General features: G+C 32.8%; 1 protein-coding gene across 1 annotated transcript; it reads right to left on the bottom strand.

Moving 5' to 3' along the window:
* Positions 1-11785: 11785 nt before the first annotated feature.
* On the bottom strand, positions 11786-17752 carry LOC145567520 (adenosine kinase 2-like). The gene is made up of 12 exons (XM_081626818.1): positions 17599-17752; positions 17223-17276; positions 16839-16885; positions 16699-16730; positions 16508-16609; positions 16336-16403; positions 13056-13132; positions 12858-12955; positions 12696-12766; positions 12542-12608; positions 12273-12456; positions 11786-12175 (listed from the first exon to the last, which is right to left on the bottom strand). The coding sequence occupies exons 1-12, from the start codon at positions 17679-17681 to the stop codon at positions 12033-12035; spliced, it is 1026 nt and encodes a 341-aa protein (XP_081482944.1). The 5' UTR covers positions 17682-17752; the 3' UTR covers positions 11786-12032.
* Between the last annotated feature and the right edge of the window lie 257 nt (positions 17753-18009).

Here is an 18009-nt window from a genome sequence, read left to right as displayed (position 1 = left end):
ATAGCCTTGAAAATACATCTTATTTTACAACAAAAATTGACCTTTTTGTTTGGTTTAAGTAGTGGGTGGGTCATTTGAAGGCGTTACACCAACGGGGCGCTAGTTGGGGTGGGTGGTGGTGACATGGTGTTAATGCTTGTTGAGTGTTTGTAGTTTGTAGTGGTGGTGGCTGTTGTAAAGTGTTTTGAGGAAGTAGAATGTTTATGGTTATATAGAGGGGTTTTAAAGTAATTTAATAATTAATATTAACCTTGTATTTCAATGAATATTAACCCAATAAAGTCATAATAAGTTAGGATGAAATTAGAAAAATCAATATTAGTGTTATAGATATGACATCATCAATATTGGAAAATATATGTGTATTGATCTTATTAGAAGAATAATATATTATTATTCTTTTATCAATACAGAAAATAGATCACACACATATTTTCTGATATTGATGATATCATATCTCTAACAATTAATAAGACAGCTTTAGAAAATTTACTTTTAATAATCTAAATTTTAAGTTATTTTTTAATAATCCAAACAATGGGAGGTATTTTCTTTTATTGGACTTAAATGGGTAATTTTTTTCAAGTTCAACCCCCTTTGATCGCCCTAACTTTCACGCAACCCCTTTACCTTTCCAACATCAGTTACCTTATCTTCCCTTTTTTTTGGTAGCCCCTCCCTTCCCTTCTCTTTTCAAGCAAGCCCTTCTCATTCCCATTATCTCTTCCCTACACCCAAACACATCTTTTCCGATAACCCCGGCCCATCCCTTCCCCGACCTTCCCCATTAACCCTAACTATCACTTCTCTCTCTCCCTCGCCCCCTCTCTGTCGCACCCACGTAAGGTATCAAAGCCAGAGCCTGCTTTGGTTTCTTGTTGTGCCTTCGAGATACATGCTCCTTGAAGGAGGGAAGAAGGTGTCATGGCACTGTCACATTAGAAGTTGAGGAGAATGAAACTTTTCTTATATGAGGATTAATGCCTTAACCTATACTAAGAATTATGTCATACACCAAAGCAAATCCTTACATGCTAGAATCTAGAAAAGATAATATCTAATATTAATCTCGGGTGTTACATTGGAGGAGGAAGTTAGGGGAGTGGTTGTCGGTTGTAGGAGAAGTGATAGAAGGGAAACCTACGTTAGTGGGGGAAGGTAGGGTTTAGTTTTGGTGGTAAGGGAGCAAGGAGGGAGGGTTTTGATAGTGAGGGAAGGGAGATTCTTGGGTTAGTTTCGATAGTGAGGGGGCGAGGGGGAAGGGTTTTAGTGGTGGATGAAGGGAGGGGGTGTTTCAATGGTGGGGGAAGCAATGGAAGTGGTATAAGTGGGGGGGGGGGGAAGGGAGGGGAGTGATTGTAGGGTGTTTGTGCGGATAAAGGAGAGGGTTTTGATGGTGTTTATGGGGGGGGAGGGGGGAGGTGTGTTTTCGGTGATATATGAAGGGGGAAGGGTTTTGGTGGTGGTTGCGAGGATTGGGGTGGCTAGAGAGAGTGTTTGTAGTTAGCCAGTTATGGCTATAAGGAAGAGAATAAAGGGAAGGGTTTAAGTTTAAGTTTAAGTTTTTTATTATTATTATTATTATTATTATTATTATTATTATTATTATTATATTGGAACATGCATTTGGAAGAGATGATGGAAGTGGTTATTATTATTATTTTAACCCAATTTGGTGTTGACATTTGTCCAATTAACTTTTTTAACATGTTGGTGACTGATTTGCTCCAATAAAAAGATGCCCTCAAAGTTCGGATTATTTAAAAATAACTCAAATATAAAATTGTATAAAGCGGATGACTTAAAGTTTGGATTATTTTTAAAAATATTTCCAATAAAATAATAATAAGATCATTTTCTTGGGAAAAAATGAATGGTGATAAGTTGCATTTACGCCAATTTACGCCACGAAATTTGTTAATCTAGTGGCATATTATGTAAATAAGTGCAAAAGATTGGTCAATACTTTTGTACTATTTACGGCTATCCAATGACTTTATGCGACTTGCCTTTGACATTGTTAGTTGGCCATCCAAAAGACTATGTAGCAAATTACGCATGTGTCCCTCAGTTGGTAGATAAAAAGACGATTATACCCTCGGATAATTAAATTTCGTTGATTTGTCAGATCAATTGGGCACGACTCCTTGTTTTTTCCTATTTCTTACTCTACTCTCAAGTTTAATACTCATGAAGTTAGCTTGGGTGTTTTACTCTTTTATATATATATATATATATATATATATACAAATTTCTTTCTTTTTCTTACCCTTTCTTTCTTAAGGCTTGTTTTTGCTTATTTTGTGTTGTAGGTGTCCAAACCTTAGCAAGAATTTTGATCGAAGAGGAAGCCTTTGGAAATTATATGGAGGAAATGTGTCGCGAGTTGCATCGACGGCGTGCAAAACAGCAGATTGCGGGATGCATCGAAGGCTTGACTCGTCCCGATTAATAATTAGTATAAATAATCTCAATTAAGTAAAATTAAGTTAGTTCCTGGTTTTAAAAAAAAAAAAGTTAAGCAAAAGAAGTTTATTTTTATGAACTTATTTAGCAACTTTAAAGAACAAATATAGTAAATAATTAGTAGAAATCTATTAACTATTACTAAAACAGAAGATGCTGACGTCACCATTGCCCACATGTCGCTTTCTCGATAAAAAAGTTTTCCGCCTAAATGCAATGATGATGTCATCTTTTTTTTTTGAGCTATCATATTTTATATTTTTGAAATTTAAATATTGGAAGCTTCTACATTACAACTAAAACCTATCAATTTATCGTAGAAAATTAAAACAATTTTAAATAGCACGCTAATAACAAACCTCCTACATTGAACTATGAATTAGACAACGTTGAACAGATACTATATCATAATTTTGATGAAAATAAAAAAATTTAAAATTCAAAATATACGTAATTGTTGTGAAATAAAGAGAACGAGAGAGAAATTGGGAAGAGAATCAATCAGTCCATAATTCCATTGAGTAAGGGATATATATACATGTACAATAGTTAGGGTTTTCTTAGATAACACTAAACCCTAAATCTAGAATATTCTAGAAAATACAGGAATATAATGGTCATTCACAAATATTTCATAACACTCCCCCTTGGATGTCCATTATCGAAGACTGTGCCTCATTAAAACCTTATTAGGAAAAACCTTGTGGGATAAAAACCTAATGAAGGAAAAAGAGTACAACATTCTTCGAAATACGCTCGAAATGTTGCCTCGTTAAAAACCTTACCAGGAAAAACCCAATATGGGACAAAAACCATGGTTAAGGGAAAAAGAGTGCAGCGCGTAATTTCTCCCCCTGATGAATACTCAACTTGAGGTCTTCTAATGCAATGAATCCAATATAGTTGAGAGTCTTCTCACATGACGCGGAATAGTATCATTCCTTGATTATCGATCCTCCCAAATCTTCAAATCTTTATGCGAACAAGCGAGTCTTCATATCACCAAACCTATAACAATAATATATGTGTTTGTCCATATTTCATTCGAAATCTCCGTTTAAAGTTGCCATATTCATTATACTTATGCCTTCTTCTGGAGGCCGTGAATAATAAAAATTGATGATCATTATTATTCTATTAAACATTCCTTAATAATAATATGGCAACACATGATATTATTAATGTTGATTTTTCAATCTTGTATGAAATAATAATATAACACATGTAATTATATACATTGATCATGGTTCTTCTGGACCATATATGATAAAACAGTCTCACGCATAAGTATCTTGTTGATTCTTTAGAATATTTAAAATTGATACGATAGTTCGCTTTCATATACAAATAGTAATTCTCATTACTAGCACTTATATGCTAAAATTTAAGGTTGAGATGTCAATGATTTAGTCACATAGACTAAAAGTTTAATAATAATTACAATATTCAAAATATAAATTTTGTAGAGCTGGATATATAAATGCGTCGTACATAAGTTCTTCAGGAACTCTTCTTCTTACATGATTCATAACATGCAATTAAATCGGCGTCATCAATAATTTCATCACAATTATAAGCCCATTGGAATATAAATATCTCTTTCTCATTTTCCATCAAAGTTGTAAATATGTCTTAATGTACTTGGAATGAACATTGACATACACCACAATTATTGTATAAAAAGTAATGTGTGCAATATGAAATATAGAAAATATGATAACATATTAAACAAATAATACAATAAGTAATGCATCTAACAACTTCGAACATATGCAATGAATAATCTAGTAACCTATGACTCACACATGCATATGAACATACATAGGACTCGAAATAATGTAAGACACTGTACAGTGTGGATTTTAAAAATCCATATTTCATTGGACTTCTAGTCCATGATAAACTTTAATTATTATCATTATGTCGACATTAAAATGGACATATATTCCAGATCCCTTATTCACTAGTCCATTATATCATGCATATGCATTATTTATCGGTTCCATCATATACCGGTATCATCATATAATTCCTCAAGGTACAATTTTAATTTGCATGCTATTTTGACAATGATATCTAAATACATTTTACATTGGTACCATCATAATTTTTCTTACATAATAGGCCATCTATTATAATAATTCAGATATCTATACCACCTATCAAGGGTATTTCTCACCCTATGGTAATAATATACTATTATTACGCTTTAAAAGTATCAACTACACTATCTTGCCATATATCGCATATTTATATTGGAACCGATCATATAAATTACACTTCAGGTGCAGTGATTTAAGAAAAATTGGCAAGATCTATCTTAATGTATGCACATAATATCATTATCACTATAATAAAGATATATTTCTCTATTCCTCTAGCTGGGTCATAACGGTGTACAAATCAAATCATAGATGTGCAACATATGTTGATACAAAAATTGGCATGTAACTTACAAAGTATCATTAGAGGGATCAACTAATTATAGTTTTATAATTTTGCCAATTTACTTCAATTCTTCCCCCTAAGTTGGTAAAATATCTCAAATATTGGGGCAATTCTTTACCAACTTAGAATATAATTTCATGTGCATCAAATTTCATATCGTAGGATAATCATATATATTCAACAAAGTTCTATCTCTTCTGGAGAATAATGAAATTTTGTTCTCTTCTAGAAATAAATATTAATAGGGGGTAATAAATTGTGCAGTTGTTAATTTCTTATTCTATTCCTTATGTGCTGACATACAATACCCCCAATCAAGAGAATTGTTATACAAATATAAACTTTCTTGTAATTTTACTAGGTGGTGACCTTCGGGATCACTAGAATATTGATAGTATGATACTAGTTACATAAAATTTCCACATATAACTTGTACGTGGTGAGCTTCTGGTCACCTAATATTTGTCAACATATAAATTTCTCTAGTGAACTTCTGGTCACCAATTATTTACAAAAATCAATGTATTGTCTCTTGAACTACTCTTTTAACACAAGCTATTGAAAACCACAATCCAAATATAACTCAATATCAATGTTATGTCTTGCCATTCAATTTATTTCATATATTTAACATGAGAGAGCGTCAGCACATTATTTCTTTCATATCAAATGAAACTTCAGGTTTTCATAACGGGAATTTACTAAACCCCGGATGGCCTAATTATTAATTTCACATCCAATCACTTTTCCTTTAGTATTTAAATTATGGTTAGTTTTATAATATTGGTGATCATCTTATTAGAGATACTTTATGCATGGCCATGAATATGATGTGATATAAGTACACCAATGTGTTTCTTTCTACAATTGGCAAGACAATTAACTAATACTCATACTCCACTAGAGCATTGCTTGTAACCTTGATACATGCTAATCTTGTTGGACAACATTTTATACTCTTCTGGAGTACTTTATATAACCTTAAAACATTTTAATGTACTAGAAATGATCTCTATAGGAGATGCATCAAAATGTGTCACTTTCTCAAATTTGTCATTTTCAATTATTGCTCCTTTCCTCTTCCAAGGATTCTTATCATTGTAACCCTTTTGATTACCACACTTTAGGTGTGCTAGTTTCAATAGCAACTTATCTTGTCCTTCTAGGACATCAACTTAATATGTACATTTATAGCTAGTCTATAGGTAATGACATTTATTCATATCCATCTTCAAGATGGTATCATTCTAAATATTTTATTATCATGTGGCCACCTCTATTAAATAAATAATTGATATTTAGGCTAGTGTATGTACTAAATAGACCATCAACATATTTAATTATTCAGTGCAAGAATTACATAAAAACAATGGAGTAAACACTATCCAAATACTATCTCCCCCTAATCCTTGCATATGGGGGTATAAAAATAATCCAACAATCTTTAAATCTTGCTCCTTTTAAGCCATAAATTCTTTTGCAATACATGTATCAAACAAAGCAAAGTTATTCCTTTCACTTGTCCAATTATAAGAATCGTTATATTGAAAATTCTCAAAAATGTGTCATGCTCATTTTCTTAAAATTCATACAATTATTTCTTACTCAAATGAATATTATTTGCTCATGTTTACATTTCTTATGAACTTTCTCATGTATCATGATCAATAAAGTGAACAAACATTCTTGTTATCCTTTTCCATCATACATCAACATCTCATTCAATTCGGGGAATGAGTACAATTTTATTTTATTTTTGAAAACCATACTTCATTATTTTACATATTTATCATAAAGGTATCATACTCCATTCTTCAAATTCATTCCACATATAATTAAAAAATGAAGTTATAATATAACAAAACAAAGTAAAATCACCATTATAGAAGCAAACTTTATAATTAAGAATTCTAAGTTCAGTAGGAGGACAGAAATGGACTATTCATAATATGTTGATAAAAATTAAGGAGGGCATGCAACTTCACCCTCATATCAATAGATTAAATTAATAATTAGATTTGATCAATGTAGGGAATATTTCAAGTATTACCCCAAACATGAACCCCACTGTGATCATACATTTAAGCATGGTGGCGTCCAAAGGGAAGGAAGCTAGAGCAAAAGAGTCGCCAACAAGTTTTAGGAACTTGAAAACCGTTCACAGGGTGAAGGTTACACCCCTTAACGATCCATGAAATCGTCAACTCCAAAAGGTCTTGAACCAAATAGGGTTCGGGGATGAAGGTAAAAATCCAACCTAAAAGAGATTGAACCTGCCCTAAATAGGCCTCTACTTTATTCTACTCGTATTCATGTGCGCTTTCTAACTAACATGCAATCAATAGATTAACCCTAAACCTGTTTATCTATGTTGGTTGAATTTAATGCACAAGAAAACTATTATTGGCGATCACTTGAATTATAATCATATTAACCTAAACAAGATTATTAATTATCTTATTAAGCGTGATTACAAGTACAAATTCCCTTTAAACATGCATAAAAGGCGTGATCAAGCAATAACAATAAATAAACATCAAGCAACACAATAACAATCATAATAACCATAACAATTATAATCATGTTAAAGCATAATATTATTAGCAAGATCCTAGGCATGATACTAACAAGATTAATAACAAATCCTAGCATGTCACTAAGCAATAAAGATCAAAGCTTTAGCCTTAAAATGATACTAACATGATATTGATATGATATTAGAAAGCATAGGAAGCACCCTAAACATGATACTAGAAAGCAATAATAACATCCTAAGCATGATGCTAGGAATTAATAAATAACAAACATGCTTTCTACAATAATAGAGCAATAAGACTACATACTTTGATGCCTCGTATCTCTTTCTAATAACAAAATACACGTGTTAGTAAATTCAAGGAAAATATAAATCAAAACAATTAAATTAAATAATTGAAATAGAGATTTGGGACCAAACCCTCAGAAATTATAACCTTTCACGTCTAGGGCGAAGGCAACTTCGAACTCGGCTAGGTTTTTCTAGATCTTGTGTATGCGGAATTGTGTTTGTGAAAAGCTAGAGAGATGAGAGCTTAGAGAGAATTTAGAGAATAGATTAATTGTGGATTGTAGATGAGAATTCCTGATTGTTGATTGAATAAAAACGGAGGTTCATGACCCTATTTATAAGAAAACAGTCCGAAAATAGGTAGAATTTGATAAGGAATAAAACTCCACTCTGTCGCCGCAAAACCAAACTTGTCGCTTGGCGACAAGCTCTGTCGCGTGGTGATAAGGCTTGTCGCGTAGCGATAGGCCTGTCGTTTGGTGACAGCCTGGATTCCTACACGCTTTCAAACATGGAGTCCACTTATCAATCAAAATTGACTTGTAAAGTCCGTATGAAAACTAAAATCGTATTTTTCATAAAATAATATTTTATTCCAAGTAAAACTTATCAAAATATAATTATTAATTCTAATTTTATTAGGACTTAAGAGAACCTTCTAGAGAATTCTAGAAGACTACAATTAATTCTAATAACTTTAGGAATAATAATTAACATTGGGTCCTCTCCTAGATCATCGAGCCGCATGTAAAGATCAAACCGGGCCCAGTTTAGTATTTTGGCCATAACTTCCTCATTATTCATCGGAATTGGGCTTATAATATATCGTTGGAAAGCTCTTTGCAAGCCCCATCCAACTACACTATTATTGGACCCTTGTCGTGGACCAAACTAAACTGGATTGGCTATTTCCATAAAATAGAGTTGTTTTTCGAAAACAGAAAGAAAGAATTTTTAATAAAAACTAACCGCAACACCTGACCCTTCACACTTTCACTTTATTCGATTATCATTCGACGCAAAAGGTATTCATCACTGGGTTTGGTTTTGGGGAGACACAAATGGGTGTCTACAATCAACCATCTCATAATATTGTATAGTGGTATTAAAGTCTAGTAGATTACACAAGGCTACAATATATAACATATAAATGGAAGCAGTATATTACATATGTACAGGCAACATTGCCACAATCAACTTTTCTATAAGTTCAATAATTTATATAACCATAAAATTAACTATATAGAGTATAGTACTTTAAGTCTTTAACAGTATGTTTAACCATCAAGATAGCACACATAATAAATATATATGGAGTAAGTTGTAGTTTAATTCATCAAAGTATGTTAACAATATGATATACATCTATCATATAGGATAAGATTTGGAATATGATATTTTTATGTATTATACCTTTGACAAAGCCATTATGCTTATGCAAGGCCTTAAAAATCTAGGAATAAAGAGGAAATAATGATACAGTAGGATTTATGAAGGAAACTGATTCCGTGAGGTTTGCATTATCATCAAACATAATATATACAAGCTAAGAGTTAACGGAGAATCTCTTAACTAAATCCCTTATTATGTGGGATAACTATTGATTAAGTTAAAGCCTAACTAATTGCTAGACTATTATAAGTATACAAAGAGTGAAGATATATATACGGTAAATATAATACATATAAAATATACTCCGTATATGTTAAATATATATTATAACAATTTAGGAAATTATACAAAACTGGAGATTTCACGAATATTCACTATATTCTAATTACATTAATTAATTATTTCACCATATTCTTAACTCCTACGTCTTATGTGAAAGACTAATTAAGAGAAATTAATTATTTCTATTTGAAAAACCCCACATCACGTTAGTTACATATATCACAAAGGGATAAATATAATACATAACTTCTTTCATATATAATAAGGAATGACAACTGACTTCTTGGATGAATAAGATAACATACATATATAAACAAAATAGATTTGCTACTCCACATTACAAATGTTCACACACAAAACATGCTAAATACTCTAGGATTAGAGATTTGAACGATATTGGATTACATACAAAATATCCTATGCATTATCTTACCTTTTTCCTATTTTCTTTTCCCTTTGCTTACGAAGAAGTAACAAATTTCAACTAGACTACCAATAAGAAATTAATGAAACATGCACCTCCAGCAGTTTACAGTTTTTAAATTCAATAAAGATAAAGTTCACAAGATTTAATACTAATAACAATTCTGAATTTCCTTTTAGCGTCAAAAAAAAAATAGTAATAATAAAAAAAAAAGTTATGCTCCATGCTCAATAATATTATCCAAGAAAAAACTATTAAGAAATAAGCCAAATAGCATCTGTATTAATTAGAACAAATTAGAGAGTGAAGCAAAGAAACTGCAAATCAACAATTCAACTACATACTAGCCATAGACAAAAATAAAACTATCACATAAGTATTCCCCATCAGTGAAGTACACTAACCTTTAATTATAGTTAAACACTAATTCAACCCCACTTAACAAAACAATGCATCATACACATATAAAAGGGGCATAAAATAATTATATTATGTAAACTTAAAGCTTAATAAAATAAGTGAAATTGAGAGGAAACTTTCCTGCTAACGAGCTCACCATAACTGCATGGATCAATATCGCACGAGCTTTTGATACTGCCTATCAATTTTCAAATAGCACCGCTAGTAATATTCCATTTTATTTCAGCCATTAATCGCAAGGTTGATTCGTGATTTATCAATTTGTAGAATGTTCCTTATTAATAGTATACCAAAATTTCAATAGCGACCCTCTGCATGAGTGACAGCTTCTTCTTTATGGGTATTAACATAAGAGGATCAAGTTACTACTGGTAATTTTGGTTTCAAGAAAACTAAAAAAAACACACAGACCAAATGGTCTTATTAAGAGGGGAAGACACTACGGTGGTTTCAAGTGAGGCAAAAAATAAAGGCACTGAGGCAGAGTGGTTGTAGGGGCTTGGAAGGCGGCAGAGTCGCGATGTTGGGCGATGGAGCGGGGAGAAATTTGGGGATTTTAATCGGGTTTTGTTGGCTTAATTTTATATTGAATTATAATTTTTATTCGTGACTAAAGCTATGATGCTGATAACGTGTTGTGAAATAAAGACAACGAGAGAGAAATTGGGAAGAGAATAAATCAGTCCATAATTCCATTGAGTAAGGGATATATATACATGTACAATAGTTAGGGTTTTCTTAGAGAACACTAAACCCTAGATCTAGAATATTCTAGAAAATACAGGAATATAATGGTCATTCACAAATATTTCATAACAGTAATTCTTATTTATATTCATGTATAATAGCGATTTATTTTTAAAATGTACAAATTAAAAATAGGTTTTATATAAATTGTACATCGCAGAGGTTCTAACCTAGTTATATCATAAAAAATAATTTAAATTCAACAAAAAAAAAAAAAAAGTTCAATTAAGTAAAAATAAGGTAAAGACTAAAGGAGACATGATCTTAGTTTAATACGGGGTAACTAGCTTTAATTTACGCTTATCCCTTTTTCTCTTAAAACAACTTGATTTTATGATAGCAAAGAATGGAGTAGTGTCATTACTCGTCATCCTTTTGGAATTCGGCCCAACTTATCACCGTACTCATTATAGGAGATAATGTAGGATTTTCTGGTAGAAATTTAGCAACGACAGTATATTTCCTCATCAGTGCTCTCTAGCTCAAAGAACCTCGCATAGCAATTCAATGGAGAAAATGTACTTTATCATGGTCATCTACAAAGAACTTTAGAGTGTTTACTTTACTTTGGTTTGGTGATCAGATTAATTGTAGTCCATGAAACTGATTGTTTTATTCTTAGTTATATTAGATGATAAGTTTAAATCTAACCGATTCCCCCACTATGAAGGGTTGATCAATGGAATTTTGTTGTTGATGAGAGTGTTTCCTTGAAATTGTTGACAAATTTTGACAAGAGGTAACAATCTACTAATTTTGTGATTTATAATGCAGGAAGATTGCTAGATTTTTGGCTGATTATCCATTTCCAATAGTATTCTTAATACGCTCACCAGCATATTATAATTCCGCATCACACTGATCTATAAAATCAAATGCTTCTGGGGAAACAAACTGAATAATTAGATCCCCGAGCAACAATAACACTTGGAGGACCAAGGTTCAAAACTACAAAAATGAGAAACTTGCATAAAATGACTCATCACAACTACTACTCTAACGCGAGTAGGCATGAACTAAAAACCTTCACTTAAACTCGGGCTTCTCTGGGTATGTGCAGCCTGACCTTTGGATGATAACAGTTGCAGCATAATTACCAGCCCTAACACAGTCCTCAATAGGTTTCCCCTGAAGCAACTGAGACAAAAATCCTCCAACAAAAGCATCACCTGTACGAGAAAGTGAGTGAGTGAAATTCTATGATGATGAATAAGCAGAGGTAACAATAAGCCGATTCTATCCAGCATACAAGTTATGAGAGCATACCTGCTCCGTTAGTATCAACCAATTTTTCTTTAGGCAACACTGGTACAGGGAATGTCTTCACTATGCCATCCTCAGCAATAACAACAGGATCAGCACCCTGAGTAATCACAGTGATTCTCTTGTGTGTTCCTGATGCCTTGGGCCACCGGGAGATCTTAATGGCAATCTCTTCCACATTGTCAGTCTGTAATAAGAGCACTAATCAGATATATGAATTTAAACTGAAGCCGAATTATTATTTCACAAAAAAAAAAAAAAAGCACACTTACCTCCCAACCGTGAGCTTTTGAGAAGGCTCTTGCTTCTGTTTCATTGCCAAAAACATAATCCATGTATCTGAAGCACATGAAACAAATTCTATCAATACTCTGCTTATACTTTCCTAGGTAAATTCTACAATCAAACAGGAAGATTAAAACTTACGGCAAAGCCTTCTCCTGAGGGTCCTTGAAGAATTCACAGATAAATGGAGCAGAGAGGTTCATCATGAAAATCTGCACATGAAGCACAAGTGTATAGCAGTCCCCTGTCAGACTCAAAAGTCATTCAAAACAAGTAGAAAAATTAATGTGAAGCCAAAATTACTTTGTCATTTGCAGCAGCATGTTCAGCCACAAGTTGAATGGATTCCGGAGATACAGTTAGAAAAAACCCAGCGATGTAGTAGAACTTTGCTTTCTCAACTATCAAATTTAATCATACATGCAAGTTAGTTCAACTTTCAAATCATCGAAAATTGAAGAGGGACTTTGATATTTCAGGAAAAGTAGAAAGCTTATATACCCAATGCCCAGTTTTCAGGTTTCTTCAAATGGTCAACCTTGTAGCAGTTGGCAGCAGATAAATTAGCAACTAATGACCTGAACATAAAACCATGGATCATCAGCCCTTACAATCAAGCACCAGGTCGGCATAACTTGATTAAACAAATTCGAAGCACATCAAAGCAAGAATTAATGTAGTTCTACAGCATGGAGCCTAACTCATTGACAAAAATCTCATAATCAGCTTCAATGGTCTTTATGTTACTCACCAATCTATATCAGCTTAATAGTTTATGCTCCTTTGCGTAGATTAATCTTAGCATTGCATTCTGGTTTAAGAAGCCAACTTTTAACATGATGTATTTAAAATCCATTAATAACGATACATGGCCAATGCTCGAAGTCAATTATGGGTACGACATGATATCGTAACCATATTTTAATTTGTGTTAACCTATTTCTAGAAATGGAGCAAATGGAACAATTGCTAAGTGCACTAACTTAGATAAAGATATCCTTTATCACACCTTCAACTGATCATAAAAAATAGAAACATAGCAAGTAATTTTAATGTACATTTACTTCACACTACAGTATTCTAGCCCCATCAAAAGTCCTACAACTATACAACTCCAGTCCAGAATTAGCAAGTAAACTGTATTACTAGAACATGCAATGAATTGAAAGTCTAATCAGTGGCATAACAAAATAAATCTCTTGGCAAACACACAGGTCGTACAATAATTATGAATTCCGGTAATCTTCAAGATGGTTGACTGCAACTTCCAAAGCTAGATCATCCAATCAAGGAGATGCCATAGATGGTTCAAAAACATGTTCTGAATTAGATGCACCAAATAAACCACATTGGGCAAGATAAGTGACACGTTTCTTAGCAAGCAAAAAAAATTTAAAAACCCTAGAAGAGCCAAAGGTTGCCTTGTGATGTTACAATCTTATCCATATTACTCAAGAATAAAAAGTTCAACTCTAGGAACTCTGAAGGGCTAATTGGATAAGTGTTAAATTTAGGGAAGGACATACTATTTGCTATGAATTTGTAGATTGAGGAAATAGTTGTGGTTTCTTGTTTAAATGTGCATGGGATTCCTCATGTGGATGTCCATAATGCATACAAACAACTATCTAAACTGAGTTTTTCCAATAAAAGAATTCCAACCAACAACTTTGAACTACCTCCATTCATTTATATCCTACTCGGTTAGTATAAGTATGTAACTTAAGAAAATTTTGTAATGTTAGTGGGCATAAGATAAAGTAGGATAATTAAAAAAGAAAGTGTGAAAAGGTGGGGTGAGCGTAAGACAAAGATGCATGTAAGTAAGAAAGTGTGGAAGTGTAATTATTTTGAGGATAATATACGTAAATGGTAAAGGGGTAACCCTAAAATTGTATAAAGCTAACTGGGTGGAAGATAAATGATTGGAAAAAAATGATAAGACAGAAGATTTAAAAAGAAACACATTTGCTATTAGGAACACTCAGAGGCTCATTGGTGGTTGTCAGACAGATATTCAGCCCTATTTCCAACCAATCATTAAGTTTGAAGTGGTTTATGCTTCTTTCCTTACTTTTATTTCAGTCACAGTCATTGTTTTTCTAATTAAGCTTGTCTTTTTCATTGTTTTGCAGTGATTGAGGTTATTTAGTGTCTTCTAGCCTTGTTATAAGGAAATGGCAGAGGTCTGGAGAAGAGTTGAATGAATATGATGGACTTGATAAAGTTAGTTCTTATATAAAGACATTCTTTCAAATTGAAAGATTTACCAATGCTTATGCCAATGTATAAAATAAGCTCAAGGCGCACTGAAGCAAGAGGGTTTTGCTTCAGTGTGGCGCAGTATATGGGCAGTTAAAATTTTTGGCTGAAGTTCGCTTCAAGTGCGCCTAACGTGTGCCTTGGATTCTTTTAGTGCTCCTAACCCAAAATGCCTCACCCAGACCAAATTAAGCGCTCACCCCTGATTGCCTTGCGCCTCAGCACGCCTTTTCAAACATTGGCTTATGCTAAGTACAATAGAGCAATGAAGTGTATTTGCATTGCCATAGCTGTAATAGTATGTGATTCAATTTAGGATTGGGGTTATAATCTTACTTTAAAGGAGCTAACTATATTTACCTTCAATTGAATTTGGCTGCTTGTGCATTAAAATTACACACATAAAATTACACAAGTCCAAACAGGTCATTGATTCTTTGTTTGATTTTGGGGTTAGTGGTAGAACTGTGAAGGCTCATTTTAGAAGAGGGATCACTTAAACTTAATTGGGGGATTTGAAAGAAGATTATTGAGATTTCATGAAAGCAAGGGAACTAGAACCTAATAACAAAGAGATAGTTAGGAAGCCATCAAATGTGGAGATAACACTGCACGAAGACACATCAAAGAAGAAAGAGAAAGCTGAGTGGGGCTAGGAACTAGGGTTTTTTCGGAAATATGAATCAAGGGAGCTTAGACATTCAAATAGAAAGTCTTAGGACTACAGCAAGAGCAAGTTGGGCTTGCATTTGATCCTTCAGCAAAGAGAGCAAATTTGGAAAGGTGTAAGGTTATGGGTATTGTAATTGAAAAAAAATGTGCTTGTTCATTTGGAAATATCCAAGCCGAGGTCCCCAAAGTTAGCTTATCTCCAATAACTAATGCAATCTTTGTGAACAAAAGAAATCCATGCTAACTTAAGGGTAGGTATTAAAAATCTTAAAAAAACGAAAGTAGTTACAATATTTTCACCCCCATTCAATGAATTCTTTGAAGGTCTGTACCTTTACAACAAAAACAAATATCCTCCAAGGCTACCCAAGGTTTGTTTAGGTATAAAGAGGAAATGAGATATCTCCCCCTTTTTAGATCTTTCCAATCTTCAAGGACTAATATGGGTAGTTACATGTGCACTAGAGCTACTTCATGTCTTTGTTGTCATTGAACTTTAATTAAGGTACCCAAAAACTAATTGTTGGTAAAGGACATGTCACCTATAAACAAGCAATTATTGATGGTGAAGGGACATGTTATATAGTCCAGAGGGACATATATACGGAATATAGGAAAGCATGAAGAATGAAGAGGGGATATACTATTCCACTAAGTTTTTAAAAAAAAATGGTTTGAATAGAGCAAGCACGGAAGAGATGCATTCAAAATTTCAATAATAAATGGAGAATGCAAAAGAGCACCTAAGCAACCCATTGTAGGCAATCATAAGAAAATAAGCACTTCAGCAATTAGGATCACAAAAAAGTCACAAAGGATAAGTGGATAACCAGAGATCAAGACTAACCTTTCACCACCAACAATACAAACAGCACAAGTACCAGTAGGCACAGACTCATGCTCATAATAATGAACCTGATTAAATAAAATGCATACACGTCAACAAAAGGCAATACAATGTATTTAAATTTAATGATGAAAAAAAAAAAAAAAGAAAACAGCGCACATATAAACATTACATTAACACCAGCACTTGTCGCATCACGCTTCATCACTTCTCCAAACTTGTCTTTGCCAATGCAACCAATGTAGCTAGTAGCACCGGGTTTTTGGAGCATCCACTGAAAAAGGAAAGAAACAGATGTACATTAATAACACAAATATTAAACCTACACTCCACTTCAATCATGAAAGTTATTCCGAGCTATACCTGGCAAACCCTGATCGAATTTTGGGTAGCACCTGTCACAAAAAACAAACAATAACCCGTTAACACAAACATCATTAGCTCCAAAAATATTTCTCAACCCTTTCTAAAACAAGGCATATTAGCATAACAGTGCAAATTACCTCCAGCAATAAATTCCACCTTGAATTTCTCATCCATCTCTCCATACCTAGAAATGGGCTTCAACTTTTAGTACAAATAATCATCAAACCCATGTATATATCCCTGAAAAAAGGCTTAAAGCTAAGCTATTATAGTGATCAACCATTCTACCCGACAACGCGAATGAGAAAAAGAAAACCTGATTGCTTAAATAAGTTAAATACACTAGGGAAACCACCATTATAACGAAACACATAGAATTTACTTGATAATCGAGTAGTGAAATAGTTCCAATGTTATATGCCTTATCATAAAATCAAATACAACCTTTTCAAAAATCAATAGATTGTAGCTTAATAAAATTTCAATCTATAATCATCTTATATAAGAGATAGCTTACTTACATGGGCACATGTTTATCTTCAGCAAGAATGGCATTGTTCAATTTGATGTCATATCTGCATCAAAATCAACCAAATCAATATATATACTCCATTTCACAAAACTACCGACAAGAAATTTAAAAATAATTAAATTCGATATTCATGGATATTTCATAAATCATCAAAATAAAAACCCAATCATGATGTAGAATTATTTCAACAATTTCCATCCAAATTTCTTTATAAAAAAATGAAATTACATTAATCAACACAATCTATTAAAAAAATTATTCATTTTTTTTTTTTTTTGAGATAATAAATTTTCCTTAAAAAAAAAAAGAGATAATAAATCAAAAACATGAATCCAAATAAATCAGATGAAAAGACGAGTACTTACTTTTGCAAGAATTCATCATCGACAACAGCGGAGATATCCAAAAGAGGATTTCCCATGCCCAACAAAACACCTTCAGACGCCATTTTTAACAGAGATTAGATGAGAAAAGGAAGGAAGAAGGAAGGAAGAGTGTAATGGGGAAATGAAGTGAAGTGAGAAGCTCAGATTCAGATCTAAGAGAAGGAGGTGATTTATAGGCGCACAAAAATATCAGTCACTCACCAACCCCACTTTACTTTTCGACATTTGGGCCTGCGCACAACACAAATTATTTGAATACTTTTAGAACTTTGTTTTACAATTTTTATTGGCCCTTAGTCTCACCAACCGTCTTTTTCTTTTTCTCTTTTTTATATATTTTTTATTTTGATATTGATTGATAGTCTGTGCTACGTGTATCTCTTCTTACAT

The sequence above is a fragment of the Chenopodium album genome, chromosome 11 (assembly GCF_948465745.1).
Source record: "Chenopodium album chromosome 11, dcCheAlbu1.1, whole genome shotgun sequence".
Taxonomy (NCBI): Eukaryota; Viridiplantae; Streptophyta; class Magnoliopsida; order Caryophyllales; family Amaranthaceae; genus Chenopodium; species Chenopodium album.
Note: the sequence above shows the minus strand (reverse complement) of the source record. Positions and strands in the feature narration are given on the sequence as shown.